Here is a 16,626-nt window from a genome sequence, read left to right on the forward strand (position 1 = left end):
ATATTACTGAAAATAATAGAATTTCAGTTTCCTGTAAGTGGGGCACATTCAACTGTGGAGTGCCACAAGGCTTGGTGCTGGGGCTCTTGATGTTCCTTATATTTTTAATGCCCCACCCCCCCCTCCCTGCCGCCATTCTGTTCCATTGCAGTGAACAAATATACCCCCTTTGCAGATAATATTTGTCTCCTACTGAATACAACAGTTAGGAAAAATGTTAAAATCTCAGCTATTTGATGATACATTCAGTTGGTTTAATTGTAATTAATTTCATGTGATACAGAAAGAAAAAGAGGAAATAAATATAAAACATAATGGACAAAAACTACAGCAAGTGGACTCTGGCAAATTCTTGGGTGTGTACATTGATAGCAAACTAAATAGGTCCTGCCATATCCTAGATCTCGGACTTTTGTCTTACACATAACTGCATCATATACACATAAGGATACTGTCAGTGAAGCTTACTTTAGATATTTGCATGCACTGCTGTTTTACTGCATCATTTGGCCACCACTGGCCTTCCGGAGGTGAAATTTCAAAGTTATTCAAGACACAGTCATTGAATAAACCATGCAGATTACTGAAAACATGTCAAGGAAATGGGGAAAGATCTCTAAATGGATGACAACAGCTTCCAACCAAGAATAAACAGTAGAAAAAAAAAATGCCCTTTTCCTCATGTCATGTGGGCTCCCCTCATTCTAGGGTCTGAGTGAGATAAAACTCCTCTCCAACTGTCTGAAACCTATCCCTCTTTCCTCAGTGACAAAGGAATTAACAGTTCTGAGTTCTAGAAATAGATTTTTCAGCTTCTTGTGTCTATCAGCACTGTTGGAATTGAGCCTGCAGGAGGTAAGTTCTTGTCAGTTACACTGTTTTCTTGCATCATTACAGTACCCTAGTTCGCATAAAAATGTGTCATCCTAAGTCATTATGTAGCTTATATGTGACACACAACTTTAATTTTTTTCTAGACCAGGAATTGAACTAAACTCCTATGTTTGGCTGAAGCATATACTTTACACAGCTGCTTTGTGTGCTTCACTTGTTTTCATTTCTGCACGTTCCCAGTAGGTCTCAGCATTTGCTTGAAGTAAAGTGTTTATCACAATGTCAGCAAGACTTGAAGAAATAAAGTCAATTTTTTTGTAATTTCAGAGTAGACTGTGTTTAGAACATGGTACAGTAAGCCAGTATACCTTCCTCTGTCAAATAAGTTGTAGTTCGTTTCATCACAACAATACTGTGATATTTTTATTTCAGTGAATCGATAGGTATACTTTCATGTTCCAGTGTTCTCATAATTTTATAGGTATTTAACATTGAATTTTCTGAATGTTGCACATATGTCATTTATTTTCTAATATATTTTTCTACTATAAACATTATTCCTAAAACTTTGGTGAATCATATCAGTTAGTTTAAAAAAATTGGTACTTTAGTCTTCTTTTGCCCCAGAACAATGAATTGACCACCAACATAAACCGATCATAAAATCTAAGCTCAGGACTGAGAAGGATAAAATAACTAAAATAATCATCAATGTGAATAAGTTAGCAGTGACTAGTTCAGCCTGTTATTATATATCATGACTCATTCCACAACTTTGAACGTTCTTCTTCATAACTGGATTTGTGAAACCCAGTGTGAATGAATGCAGGACCAGTGCACCACTCATAAGTTTGAGAAAAAGCTCAACAAAAGTTTATTCTTTTATTGTTGTTGAGCTGTGGTAAAAAATTGCTGTTTTGAAGAGCGCACCGCAGCGCGTAGTGTGAAGCAGTCGCCCTCCGTTTCTGGCGGTGATGTTGCTGTGGCAATTTCATCTTTGGTGTCTCCCTCTGGTGGGAAAGAGGAAAGGTTGCCTGTTCACGTGCATTTAAGGGGTGTATGAGCTCCCCAGTCAGTCAGTCTGAGTCAGTCTCTCATCCCCAGCTTGCTAGTCTGTCTCTTGTCTGCATTTGTTAGGCAGTTAGTGTCTGTTTGTCGTTCAGAGTGCTAGTGTGTCTGTTGTTCAGATTAACCTTTAAAGTCAGCAAAATGAGAGTCTTTCCACTCCACTAGTAAGAGAACTTAGTTCCTGCATCTGAGTCTGTGTGTTAGGCCGCCAGTCTGCTCGAGTTTGCTCAGGCAATGGTCATTGGTGGTAGGATCGGTCAGTTGGTCGGTCACGTACTGAGACACAAGATGACTTGTCAATCTTGAGTGTCGGTGCATGTGAGGTTGCCATGTGAGTCCAGTGGGCTGCGGTGTATAGCAGTCTTCTTGAGAAATTGCAGTTTATTAGAAGTTAAGTGATTGGTGATATGTTGCTTGATTTACTCTTGTTAAATTCTACTTTTTTTTTCGGCCATTTTTCTTTGAGGTCGTCGCACCATTCTTCTCTGTTTGCCCACCCATGGGAAGGTGGTTGTTTATAAATTGGGTGGTCTGTTTTTCGCTTGTGGAGTAGGGGCGGGTTAGAGCAACCTGTGGTTCAGGTTGTTCGGTAATCTCCCTGTCAATTTAGCGTACGTTAGTAGCTGTCTCTGTCATGTCTATCAGATTTGGTGTGTTAATGAATTTATTGCTTGGAGTGTAACAGCCTAACACCTTTGGAAACTTTGATATTATTGCCTATGATTTTGAGAGGCAGTATCTGTGTTCTGTAGAGCATCTTAACTATTGTTTAGCCAACCTTGTAGAATTTTATATAAGTTTGCATTTCATAGGTTTTTATTTAAATGATAATTTTAGTATATAATGTTGCCACCCTTTCACCGTAAGACATTTCGTAGAAGTTAAAATCAAGTTGCACCTTCGGTGGCAAGGTTAATATTTTAATTGTTAGTGTTTTGTACCATTTCCACCCCTCCTACATGGGGTGCATAGTTTGTGTGCTTGTGTAAATTGTTAAAACTCTTAGTTTAAAGTTATCTGGTGTGTTGCAGATTTGCACCAGTGTAGTCTTTCAAGGGCTGTTGTTAGCGGTCGTAACTAAGGCCATGTCAGAAAGGAGTGGCCATGTTCTCCGCTTGAAAGCTCATACAGTCAAAACTTGTTTCTTTCTGCCTCTGAATAAATTGTAACTTTGATATTTAGAGGGTGCTTTCTGATTATAATTTAAAATCTGTTTCTTTTAAAAAATGCATTTAGGCAATATTAAAGTAAATAAAATTCCCATTTGTTAAAAGGAATTTGGTTATGATTTCATCTGTTACTCCCTGGCAACTACCCATGCTTACATAATGTGATTAAATGTGTTAATGTTCTTGATGAATCGCTTGTAAATAAAATAAATTCTTAAGAATATTCTTTGAAAATAAATCATGGTTCAGCTGTATTTTATTTTTTATCAAGGAATTCAAATTATTTTGATCCAACCCTGTACATTAAAAAACAGTTAACAGTTACCTGGAATGATTCAATAGAAGAATTGTCTGATGGATCACAACTGGCAATAATGGCATCAGCTTTTGTGAGACCTGTAACAAGCCAAATACTTTAAGAAATTTATTCTATGTATTTCATCACAATAGTTAAAAATCTACTTTTTGTATCAGTTCCCATTCATACATGGTTTATTTAAATTTACAAGCTGAGCCTAATAACAGATCTGGAGCTATAAGAGATGTATGATGCATGTAGCAATTTAAGAAATTACTTATGCATTGTGGGAACACAAGCTCTATGGACTTCTGTACCCAAGAATATCACTGCAAGGACAGTCCTCTGGACCTTGGGCAGTGTGTTCTGAGATGTCAAGTGTTTAAGTTGTACCCCACTTACTGTGACATGTGCTATGATCGAAGGGTGCAATGCCATTAACATGGACTTACTTGCTACACCAGCCTCACCACGCACTACATTTTGTTACACCGATGCCACCACAGCAACCGTGACAGCAGTGATGTGACTAATAGACCAGTGCGCACAGTGAACACATGGACAAACACTACCAGAAAACTGTGATATCCAACACAACTATATTTCTCTGCAGTCTGCCAATGCCTCTATACATCATATGGGTGATGGTACAGAAATATTTCATCACAATAGTTAAAAATCTACTTTTTGTATCAGTTCCCATTCATACATGGTTTATTTAAATTTACAAGCTGAGCCTAATAACAGATCTGGAGCTATAAGAGATGTATGATGCATGTAGCAATTTAAGAAATTACTTATGCATTGTGGGAACACAAGCTCTATGGACTTCTGTACCCAAGAATATCACTGCAAGGACAGTCCTCTGGACCTTGGGCAGTGTGTTCTGAGATGTCAAGTGTTTAAGTTGTATCTGTCCATATAATGTGTATAAATAAATATTGTGTACATGAATTGGTAATGCTGACAGTCATTACACTTCATGAACATTGTGTTTGTTACCCAAATCCTACATTGGTGACTCTGACATGATATGAACATGCAACCTCCTGGTGACCCTGAGTGTTTTGACAACTGCACCCTGACATTTTCGTGTGACATGTTGCTCCACCTCCATCCAAAGTGAGAATCCAACATCTTGCTGACCTGGACCCTACACACACCGATGGTCAGCCAGCTACAGTCAACGATATCAAGTGTCATGAGCATTTATCTAAAGACTTTTCGCCACTTCAAGATGGAAATTGCAATACTTCTGTGTTTAATACCTGCACAACAATGCAAACTTTGTCACATCACCACACACATAAGGAATACTATATAAAACTTCCATCAACCACACTACCTTTAACGAACATTGAAAATAGTGCTACGAGTGCTTATGTGCACAATAACCTTGTCAGACTACATAACAAAGGGACAATGATGATCGATGGTCACTAACAATGGTGCTACCCTGCCACTCCCACCATTCTCGAGTGCAATATTCCAACTGATATACATCCAATTAGTACTAATGCTACTCACAAGTCTCCATATTGGCCGAGTGACTCTACCATTATTGAGATGTTAGGCATTGACAGGCTAATAACAGACACCAACCACAGTGACATAACAGATGCAGAACAATCAGTGACAACAAATAAAAATGCAGGTCAGTATAGTTGGTGGTCTCACGGTCAGATAGTGATTTTGAATAGAATGGTATAACTCCGAAAACTGCTTTTGCTCTCACACGTCACACAGGTGACATCACAGGAGCTGCATCGCATACCACGGTACACCACGAGTGTGGCATCATGGCCCCACCAACCACACCACTCACTACACCCCACCTTGCACTGAGATATGCTGATGCCCACTGTGTGCTGCTACAGATGCTCGACACACTGTTTTACCACTATCGCACACCAGCAGTTACTAGGATGACACAACAGACTCATCAACAGCACTATGACCACAAGATGGATATCAGAATTACAACCTGACTGCTGTGCAACCTGAAATGACAATGAAGTGTGTCAAGTTAGAGCCAGACATTACTGCCATTCATACAGTGAACCCCATACCATGTGGGCTGGTGATCTACCATGAATTTATCCAGCTGACAATGAGTTCACGACATGCCACCAATTCTATGTGCACAACACACAGACCTACCACACCACGATGGCTTCCAAATGACCATGACTTCACCCCACTTACTGTGACATGTGCTATGATCGAAGGGTGCAATGCCATTAACATGGACTTACTTGCTACACCAGCCTCACCACGCACTACATTTTGTTACACCGATGCCACCACAGCAACCGTGACAGCAGTGATGTGACTAATAGACCAGTGCGCACAGTGAACACATGGACCATCACTACCAGAAAACTGTGATATCCAACACAACTATATTTCTCTGCAGTCTGCCAATGCCTCTATACATCATATGGGTGATGGTACAGAAATATCAGCTGCGCTGTGACACTCGGCACTCCACGGGTATGACGTCACCACCACACACTGGACCAGTGCTCCAACCAGAATATCACACCATACCATGCCAACAGGTACAACAGACAGTGGCCATACCTCATCAGGCCACAGCACTTGGTCCGAGCAGTGGGAAGCACCCACTGTCTATCAAACTCCACCTGCTGCAAATTCACACAGACTCACCAGAAATGTGGTTTAATTTATGTGAATGTGTGAAGAGGACAGCAGGGAGCAGGGATGACCAGAGCAAGCTGTTAATACTTCTCAACCTTCTCAGTGAACAAGTGGATCTCGTCAGCAATCTACTATTAAATACTCCAACTACACATAAGTATGAGACACTGAAGACACTAATATTGCAGCGATTATCACACATGCCAGAGCAACAACTGTACCTCGCCATTAATGAGATGACACTGGGCAATAACACACCATTGGTGTTATAGCACAAACTGCACCTGAAAATTGATAACAACCTACTACCAGATCAAGCCCTATGGTCATTATGGTTACTCAAGCTCCCAGAGAAAATACAAACAGGACTTCTAGTACATGTAGACACACCATTGGAAACATGCCTACAACTGGCTGATAAGATGTTGGCACTCTCATACCACCAGACACTGATCAGTACAAGGACACTTATCTATGACCACCATGCCAGCAGCAGATACAGTGCACAACAGACAAAGACAGCAGCAGTGGGAGACACAGCACAAAACACATCACGCAGATACTGTGCAACCTCCTCCTCCCCCAGCAACTGGAACACAGCCACCTTGCAGGCTGCAACTGCTGCAGCACCATCACAGTCACAGTGCATGGACCCACCTCCTGCAGGAAATAAACAAAAAAAAGGGAGATGCCCAATGACTGGGTCAGCACAACATAAACGAGCCAAAACAAAATGACAAGCAGCTACTGCTGGTTTCAAATGCAATTTGGCACCAACGCTCACCACTGCTGACAGCTGTGTGGCTACCCAAACTACACTGGTAGACTGGCGTAGGCACACCAGCCCACCTACTTTCAAGAACCTGCCTTCCTACTGGAGGTACCAAAGCACATAACATGCCACATATGCAGGCAGATGGCACATGACTGTTTACGAATGCCAGATACACCAGTACCTGCTGGTTGATATGGGTGTGGACATCAGCAAACTACCCCCACATTTCACCACAGGAGATTACAAGCCCTCAACCATAAAACTCCAAACAGCAAATTATTTAATAGTACTGGTAATGGGGACAACCTCCACAATGCTCTGGGTAGATGACCGCACACCACATCCATGGACTCTCTTTCTGGCTGAAATGGTGGAACCAGTACTCAGAGTTGACTTCCTCCATCATTATCACCTCATCCCAGTTCTCAGCAGGGTTCTGTTATTACAAGGTGATGGACTGCACTCTATAGGGGGCATCTGCAGTGACAATCTGCTGTGCAACACAAATACTCCTCCTCCACCACTAGACATGGAGATCACAATTAATCTTGCATTACAATGCATAACACTGTGTGATGAACTCCACGAAGAGCACGGACTATGAGAACATCTGCAAAGAGAACAACGAAACATGTACAGAAAATAGAGAATGAGCAGCTACATAGCTGCCATCACGAACTCCACAGCCAACTGCAATAAATCCGGCAACTACCACACATACGCCGCCGTCCCCGACACCTAGTCCCACACAAACTCAAGGCGGCCAAAGCAGCCATTGAAGAATTTCTCCAGGATGGTATAATCATGCCTTCAGACAGGCATCACTTATCACTACGCAGCCAAAGAAAGACAGTACATGACACCTCTGCGGCGACTACCGGTATCTCAATGCCAGAAGGATTATAGATACCTACCAGGTCCCAAATTTCCAAGATTTTGCACACAAGTTGGCAGGGGCAACCATCTTTACATACTGGATTGTAAAGGAGCGTACCCCCAAATATCTATACCCCTGGAGGACATTCACAAAAAGACCATTATCACTCCATTCGCTTTATATGAATTCTTATTCTTGCAGTTTGGGTTGAAAAATGCCACACAGACATGGGTTGTTTTTCAGTGTGCCACACTGTTACTGCTATTTAGACAATTTAATTAACTTCTCAAAATCCACAGAGGAACATGAACAACACCGGCATGGAGTATACAAGAAGCTGTCGCAACACAGGGTGGAAATTAATATGACAAATGTCAATTATGACAGCCTTGTGTCATGTTTGTCGGCACCTAGTTGATGCAACAGGCACGTCGCCCACACAGGACAAAATTGAGCAGATTACTAACTGGTCCCCTCCCACAAATAACTAAGAATACATAAATTTCTCGAAGTTGTCAATTTATACCAATGACACTTACTCCGTGCAACTGAAACTCTACTTTCCACCACAGGAGCTCTACAGGGAAAAAATACATCAGGGAAGAGGAAGCTAACATGGACAGCCAAGATGCAAACTGGATTTGACAACCTTAAAGCTCAACTAGCCCACACCGTCACACTTCCACTACCTTCACCGACTGCTCATCTTATCATTACATCAGACTCAAGCAACCAAGCTATAGGTGCTGTATTACAGCAGGAAGTGCCAGGGATGACACAACCTCTCCATTTTTTCTCAAGGAAACTGACAGGCCCTCAAAGGAATTGGTTGATCTTTCACCACAAACTACTGGTCATGTAAAAAGTGGTGTGCTACTTCCACGATGATACTAAAGGGAGACCACTTACTACCTATACAGACCATTGCCATTAGCTGATGCAGTAAAGAATCCATCTGCCAACGCCACACCATGAAGGTTTAGGCACTTGGACCACATCTTACAGTTCACAACAGATGTTCACCACATGCACGGAGTGGACAATATGGTTGTGGACTACCTGTCCTGTCCAGTGACCAGTCAACTGGATTTCAATAACCTCATGGATGCACAGGCAGGTGGCAATGGGATTACAATATGATGATCCCCAGTGCCGGAAACCAACAAACTATTTTTGTGCGACATGTCAACAGGGAGGCAACGACCTTTCATCCCTGCCAACTATCACTGAACAATAACTTAGCTCACCCTAGAGAGTGCCCCACAATGAAACTAGTTTTGGAGTGTTATGTCTAGCCAATTATGAAGAAGGATTGTGCCACTTGGACATGAGGGTGCATTCCTTGCCAGAGGGCGAAGACGGACGACACAACCAGCCACTGTTAGGGAACCTCCCCGTCCTGAAGGGCCGTTTTTGCCACACACACATATATAATGTGTGGTGGGTGGAGGCCACTCCGCTCAGGGATGTATCAGTGGAGTCAGTGTCGAGATCATTCATTGTCCTATGGATAGCAAGATTTGGCTCCCCTGTGTCACTAACAACTGATCAGGGCAGACAATTTGAATTGCCCTGTTTACAGAACTGTGCCACCTCTGTGGCTGCCACTGATTCCACACCACAGCCTACTATCCACAGTCAAATGGCCTAATGGTATGGTAGCACAACATGCTGAAAACAGCACTGGTTTGCAATGACAATGAATGGTCAGAGGCTCTACCCTAGGTGCTGCTGGGTATCAGAACAGCCCACAAGGAGGACCTTGATGCCTCACTAGTGGAGATCCTGTACAGTGAAGCGATTAGCCTCCCAGAGGAATTTGTCACACAGACAATGAAGGCAAGACCTTGTACAATGGATCAGAGAATGGATATGCAGCATCAGAGTCCCGCTGCTGTCTCAGGACACAACACCCGCTGTATTGATGCACAAAAACGTACAGACTTGCACTCACGTAGTGCTTCACACAGATGCCATCAAGCTACTGCTGCACCCAGCTTACAGCGGACCATATAAAGTACTAAGACAGGAACCCCAACACATTAGAAATAATTCTAGCCAGCACACCAACTACTTAGTTTGTCAATAGACTGAAGCCAGGATGGACTTCAGCAGATATGCCGGGGAACAATACTGCCCCTTTGACCTCACACCATGACTTAGCCCCCTTTTCCATCAAAGCTGATGTCAAGCAATACCTTCAAGAAGATCTCACAGTGTCTCTACTTCACATTATGATCATGGTATCCGCCATCTATGAAAACTGACAGGTCAGCAACAGCATGCTGTCGTGATCATTGTACCACTCCACACTGATACCACAGTCAGTCGATACAGCTGCACTGTTATCTATGATATCCATTCATGTGTCAGCCACAAGCCACAACATGGAAAACCAGATGCAAGATCAGCCTACAACCCCACCACGGGATCATGTATAATCATGAGCAGACACCTAATGATGCACCTCCAGTACCAACTACTCAGCCAGAACTGCTGTCAAGAATAGGCAGACTGCTATGCTGACCAAGACATCTAGATGAGTACAAGCTAGACAGTATCTCCAGAGATGACCTGCAACATACCACAACATAACTTCAGCTTTCCATGCCTTTGAGCAGGAAGCCCTGTGGGGACACAAGCTCAATGGCCTTCTGTCCCCAAGAATATCACTGCAAGAACAGTGTCTCTGGACCTTGAGCAGTGTGTTCTGAGACGCCAAGTGTTTAAGTTGAATCTGCCCATTTAAAGTGTATAAACAAATACTGTGTATGCAAATCAGTAACAGGACAGTCATTACACATCATGGACATTGTATTTGTTACCCAAATCCTACAGCATATTTAAGTCAGTTTCTGTGTGTTTGACATGTCCAATATCTGTAGCACTCAGTGTTATTATAGATAAAAAGAACTAATGAAAAAACTTAATTTAAATTTCTGCTGCCATGTGCTTTCTTTGATATTCACAGATGATTATACGCTTGAGTAAATTTGTCTTTTGTTTTTATTTACAGTCTGAGCTGTGACTCAGTTCTTTTCCTACATCTGCATCCACATCTGCAGCCATACTCTGCAAACCGCTGTGAAGTGCATGGAACAGGGTATGTCCCATTGTACCAGTTATTAGGGTTTTTTCCTCTCCAAATTAAAAATATAATAAAAACAGTGCAGACTGCATAAAATATTTTATTTAAAAAAAAACAATGACTGGTTTTGATCAATGTCTGATCATCCTCAGACTATTAATATGCCTTGCTGACTGTTGGAGGTCGTGGCATAGAGCACTTGTGGTGATTCAACCTACTTTTAATTCTTTGTTTGCTGATTGCTGTCCTCAGTGTTGATGTACTGCATTGCTACACTGGCTGAAATATGGGTTGTAGCTGCCAACACGCACTACTGTAAATCATGTAGCAGATAGGTGCACAGTTGCGTTTCACAGTACTTTAATTTCACTGTTAACAACCTGCCAATAATACACAGTTATATGGCTAGTGTACTATTGTTTAAACTTTTCATAAGCCTCATTAATAGCTAGCAGGCAAAACTCCACATACTGCTACAATAGTTTACCGTTGAACATCTATGAGCAGTGAAAACATAACTAGAAAGTTCACAGTTACTGAAGAATAAACAGGTACATATGGAGCAAAATAACTGATGAGGGTCGAAGTAGAGAGGATATAAAATGTAGACTGGCAATGGCAAGGAAAGCGTTTCTGAAGAAGAGAAATTTGTTAACATCAAGTATAGATTTAAGTGTCACGAAGACATTTCTGAAAGTATTTGTATGGAGTGTAGCCATGTATGGAAGTGAAACATGGACGATAAATAGTTTGGATAGGAAGAGAATAGAAGCTTTCGAAATGTGGTGCTACAGAAGAATGCTGAAGATTAGATGGGTAAATCACATAACTAATGGGGATGTATTGAATAGGATTGGGGAGAAGAGATGTTTGTGGCACAACTTGACTAGAAGAAGGGATCGGTTGATAGGACATGTGTTGAGGCATCAAGGGATCACCAATTTAGTATTGGAGGGCAGCGTGGAGGGTAAAAATCGTAGAGGGAGACCAAGAGATGACTACACTACGCAGATTCAGAGGGATGTAGGTTGCAGTGGGTACTGGGAGATGAAGAGGCTTGCACAGGATAGAGTAGAATGGAGAGCTGCATCAAACCAGTCTCAGTACTGAAGACCACAACAACAACAACATATGGAGTGGACACTGTCACTGTTTTTACACATAGCCTAATTGTTTAACAATTATTACTGTTAAGCTGATGCATTGTTGTTGTCCTAAACAGCACAGGTTGCTCATACGAAACTCGGATGTGGGCTGACTGTCTTGTGACAAAGAATCAAGCCCTTATATATCAACACAATGATAGATGCTGAAAGTACACATTGTTTAAAGTTATGTTTACAGAAGTAACAATTAAAACTTAACTCACCCACTTAACTGAATAGATCGAAAATTGCTTCTTTTTTACTGTTTCTTCTACTACAAGGTTTAGGCAGAATTATTTATTTAAATCATGAAATTAACAAATACTTTTGACAAAACTGTTAATTACTTTGGAATTAATGAAGGCTGGTTTTGCTAACATGTTTTTGAATAGAGCCAAATAGATACTTTAAGATTACTAGTACTTTGTCTTCCAATTGTTTACAATTATTACAGAATTTATACTTGTTTATATGTCAACAATAGAATTTAAGCTAAGAAGCAATCACTGATTTCACCCTATAACAAACAATACTAACTAGGAATAGTCGCAATAAATTAGAAAATCAATTACATACATACAACTAGGCACAAAATTAGATCTCATGTTATATTATTTAAAACTAAGGGCCAATCTTTCTCTTTTATGAAAATGCAGTTCTCTTAGGTTGTTCGCAGATGATGCTGTAATTTATCATCTAGTAAGGTCATCCAAAGACCAGTATCAGTTGCAAAGCGATTTTGAAAAGATTGCTGTATGGTGTGGCAGGTGGCAGTTAACGCTAAATAACGAAAAGTGTGATGTGATCCACATGAGTTCCAAAAGAAATCCGCTGGAATTCAATTACTCGATAAATAGTACAATTCTCAAGGCTGTCAATTCAACTAAGTACCTGGGTGTTAAAATTACGAACAGCTTCAGTTGGAAAGACCACATAGATAATATTGTGTGGAAGGCAAGTCAAAGGTTGTGTTTCATTGGCAGGACACTTAGAAGATGTTACAAGTCCACTAAAGAGACAGCTTGCACTACACTCGTTCATCCTCTGTTAGAATATTGCTGCACGGTGGGGATCCTTACCAGGTGGGATTGACGGAGGACATCAAAAGGGTGCAAAAAAGGGCAGCTTGTTTTGTATTATCACATAATAGGGGAGAGAGTGTGGCAGATATGATACGCGAGTTGGGATGGAAGTCATTAAAGCAAAGACCTTTTCGTCGTGGCGAGATCTATTTATGAAATTTCAGTCACCAACTTTCTCTTCCGAATGAACAGGAAGGTTTAGGTGTTCATTTTTCCTGCGCGCTGTTCGAGAGTGGAATGGTATAGAGATAGTATAATTGTTGTTTGATGAACCCCCTGCCAAGTACTTAAAAGTGAATTGCAGAGTAGTCATGTAGATGTAGATGTAGATGTTAATGGTAACTAGTTAAGCATGAAAAAATGAATTTAAGGTGGAAGATGACAAAACAAGCAGGTAATTAAATTTATTCCAGCTTGCTTTGTCACACACTAACTGCTTTAAGCTTACACAAAGAGCAACTGATGGACCAGTCTCACACCAAATGCACTAAATAATGTGACTATAGCATTGGAGCCTCTTTAAATATGTTGTCTACTGTTTTCTGCCACAAGTTGAAATTGAGAAACGGCATGTCCCACAACAGACTGGAGTGTCTCAATAGTCACATTCAGAATACACTGCACAATGCATGCTCTCAATTCACCTACATTCGTAACTTGAGCACTGAATACAACGTCTTTCAGATAACCTCACAGCCAAGAGCCACACAGATTAATATGATGTGATGTGAATGGCCAGCGTGTAGGGAAATGAAGGCTGATAATTCTAGCATTTCCAAAATGCCTTTGTAGCAACTGCTTATTGGCTTTGTGTTATATGGTAACAATATGCATGTAGGAGGGGTAGAGTCCAACTGAGGAACAATAAATTATGGCGTTCCACAAGTTTCTGTCCTTGGTCTCCTGCTATTTCTCATATATATCAATGACCTAGTTTTGTCCTGAAACAAAGCAAGCAACTTTACAATGTTTGCAGAGGACACAAGTATTGTGATAGACAATAAGACTTCCCCTGACCTAGAATTAAATGCCAAACAATAACTTGGGGATATTCTGAATTGATTCACAATAATTTCTCTATCAATAGACCTCAGCAAAACCAATGACATTCATTTCCATTCTGATCACAAAAGCCCACAGGAGATAAACATTGCACATGCAAGCCGGCAGATACAGAGGGTAGATTGTTTGAAATTCTTGTGCATACATATAGATAATGGGCTTAACTGATAACACCACATCAACAAAACCGTGAAAAGTCTTAGTTCAACAACATTTGCCATCTGGATAATCACCAAAATTGGCAACATAAATGCCTCAAAATCTACTTGCTTTGGCTACTTCCATTCACTTATGTGTTATGGAATAATCTTTTGGGGCAGTTCACCATTGTTAGAAGAAGTATCCTAAAGTCAGAAAAAAGTTGTCCGAATTTTGTGTGCAGTGCCTCCAAGAACCTCATCCCAACATTTTTAAGCAAATTGGATTACTAACCACTGCTTCAGAGTATCTCTTTCCAGTTATGACATTCGTGCTTCACCATCCTTCTCACTATGAAACAAATTAAACATACCATCATCATAACATAAGAAGGAATTGTGACATACACTATGACCTGAAAAATTTGTATCTGGTGCAGTGCACTGCCAAGTAATATTAAGTGTCTATGAGGTAATAATGTACTGTTTAAAAGCAAGCAAGAGGAGTTCTTGCTTGAAAAAAGTTTCTATTCTCTAGAAGAATCCTATATCAGAGATAGCTATTGGTGATCTGTAAGTCAAGAAGATGGTCACTTATACTCTATAAAAAATTGTTTCGATAAGATCTGAAAATTGTATCTTAACCTTTGTTAGTTAGTGTAATTAGAACTTACTGATTGTGTTACTTTATTATTATTTTCAATTTGTATTTGTAACCTTCATTTGTTGTCCAGATGGAAACAAATGTAATAATGAATTAAATTTTTTAACTCTTTCCTCATCCATGTGTTACCATGTAAAAATGGGTCTTTGGAATACGTATTCCAATAAAAATAAATAAATTTGCAATGTATGGAGGAGTCCCATCTTGCATAAAAATGATTCTACCCACAAATCTTCACTGTTGAAGGCTGGGAATGATGTTACAATGTTAAAGACTCTCATAGCATTTACCAGTGATAGTACAGGTAACATGACCCACAGGACTCATCTCCTTGGAAAAAATATGGCTCTACAATAAACGCTGCCATCAACCCACACCCAACAGTCACTCTTGCGAAATAAACTGGTACTGGCTGATGTGCCTGTGAATTTCCTATTGCCCATATTCTACCATTGTGTGTATTGTCTGTCCACTGAATTTTCCATGGCCATTCATTGGTCACTTCCATACAAGGAAGAAATTCCAGAGTGAATGTTTGCCTTGCTAGCAAGTCAACAGAGGCAACTTCTGAACATGTGTGATTTTGTATGGATAGCAATGCAGGATGTTACATAGGATTTTATGCACTGTGTTCACAGGCATGTCCAACGTTAGGGCAGTTCCCCACACACTGCTGTTTGCACTCTACCACTCAACCCCTCCTACAATGCTGTGGCCACACCATTCTTATAAAAGAGCTTTACCAGCAGCACATGATCCCTCATGAAGAAAGTCATGTTGGGTCTAGGACGCAAACTGAGGAACATCTGTGCGCCATGTGTCTGTTATTGTGCATATTCTGATGCTTACAGCACTGTCTATTGTCCATTTTTTTCTTTTTTTCTCCAGCATGATGATGCCTCCTGTTTCAGCAACATGTTGTTCAAATTTGACATCATTCTGAGCAGTGGTTCTCTTGCTGCAGTTTTGAAAGTGGAACTTTAATTACAAACACCCTGCATATAGTATATCTGTCTTAAGGGTTGTCAGGTGCATTATCTCTGGTGTTCTGACAGATATTTGCAATTTCATTCTTGCGATGTGCAGCTGGAGTCACATCAAACAAATGCTACTCATCATGTTTTATTATGCAATGCCTAGTGTCAATGGAAAGTGTTGATTTCTTTACAATTACAAACAAAAAGATTTTTAAAGAGGAATTTTACATGCCCATTTGAGGTTTCAAATTAGTCTATTGAGATGTTCGTTTTATCAATGTGTATTAATTGGGACAGTAAAACACAAATAATAACCAATACTCCATCAGCGACAGCACCACCCTGGGCCACACCGAACACTATCACCATGCAGCAGCACTGTTCAGTCCCTGTTGGAGTACTGGTGATTCTTCATGTTTTAAAGCTTCTGTTAATAACTTAAAATTCTGCTTTAAAAATAATTTTGTTCATAATGGAAATAATGTCATGAGCAGTGTTTGTCTGAGGAGATTCCACCTGTACATCACAAAAATTGCAAATGTCTGGCAAAACATCAGAGAAAATGTGCCTGACTGATAAGGATGTGTTTTAAAGGGCTGCTCTATAAATTGTTGCTGTCACTAATATATGTGAATACTGTAATCAGTTGTGAAAGTGTACCAGCATCTACAATTAAACTAACTGGTGGAAAACAACATCATGGCCAAGACTACTTATTTGAAGGCAAATAACAACATAATCCTACTATCTGAACCTATTTTTGCAAGCTTGGACAACAAGAAGAAGCAG

At 40.5% G+C, this 16,626-nt stretch overlaps 1 protein-coding gene across 4 annotated transcripts in view; it reads right to left on the reverse strand.

The window, feature by feature from the left end:
* The window catches only part of LOC126267473 (pyrroline-5-carboxylate reductase 3), a 168,014-nt gene that overhangs the window by 83,307 nt on the left and 68,081 nt on the right, over positions 1–16,626 (reverse strand). For 3 of the 4 annotated variants that reach the window (XM_049972753.1, XM_049972750.1, XM_049972754.1), the window contains exon 2: positions 3,397–3,467. The exons of the other annotated variant lie outside the window; for it this stretch is intronic. In XM_049972753.1, the coding sequence (XP_049828710.1) occupies positions 3,397–3,467 (71 nt within the window). The remainder of the gene's footprint in view (positions 1–3,396; positions 3,468–16,626) is intronic. 4 annotated transcript variants of the gene reach the window in all.

The sequence above is a fragment of the Schistocerca gregaria genome, chromosome 4 (assembly GCF_023897955.1).
Source record: "Schistocerca gregaria isolate iqSchGreg1 chromosome 4, iqSchGreg1.2, whole genome shotgun sequence".
Classification (NCBI taxonomy): domain Eukaryota; kingdom Metazoa; phylum Arthropoda; class Insecta; order Orthoptera; family Acrididae; genus Schistocerca; species Schistocerca gregaria.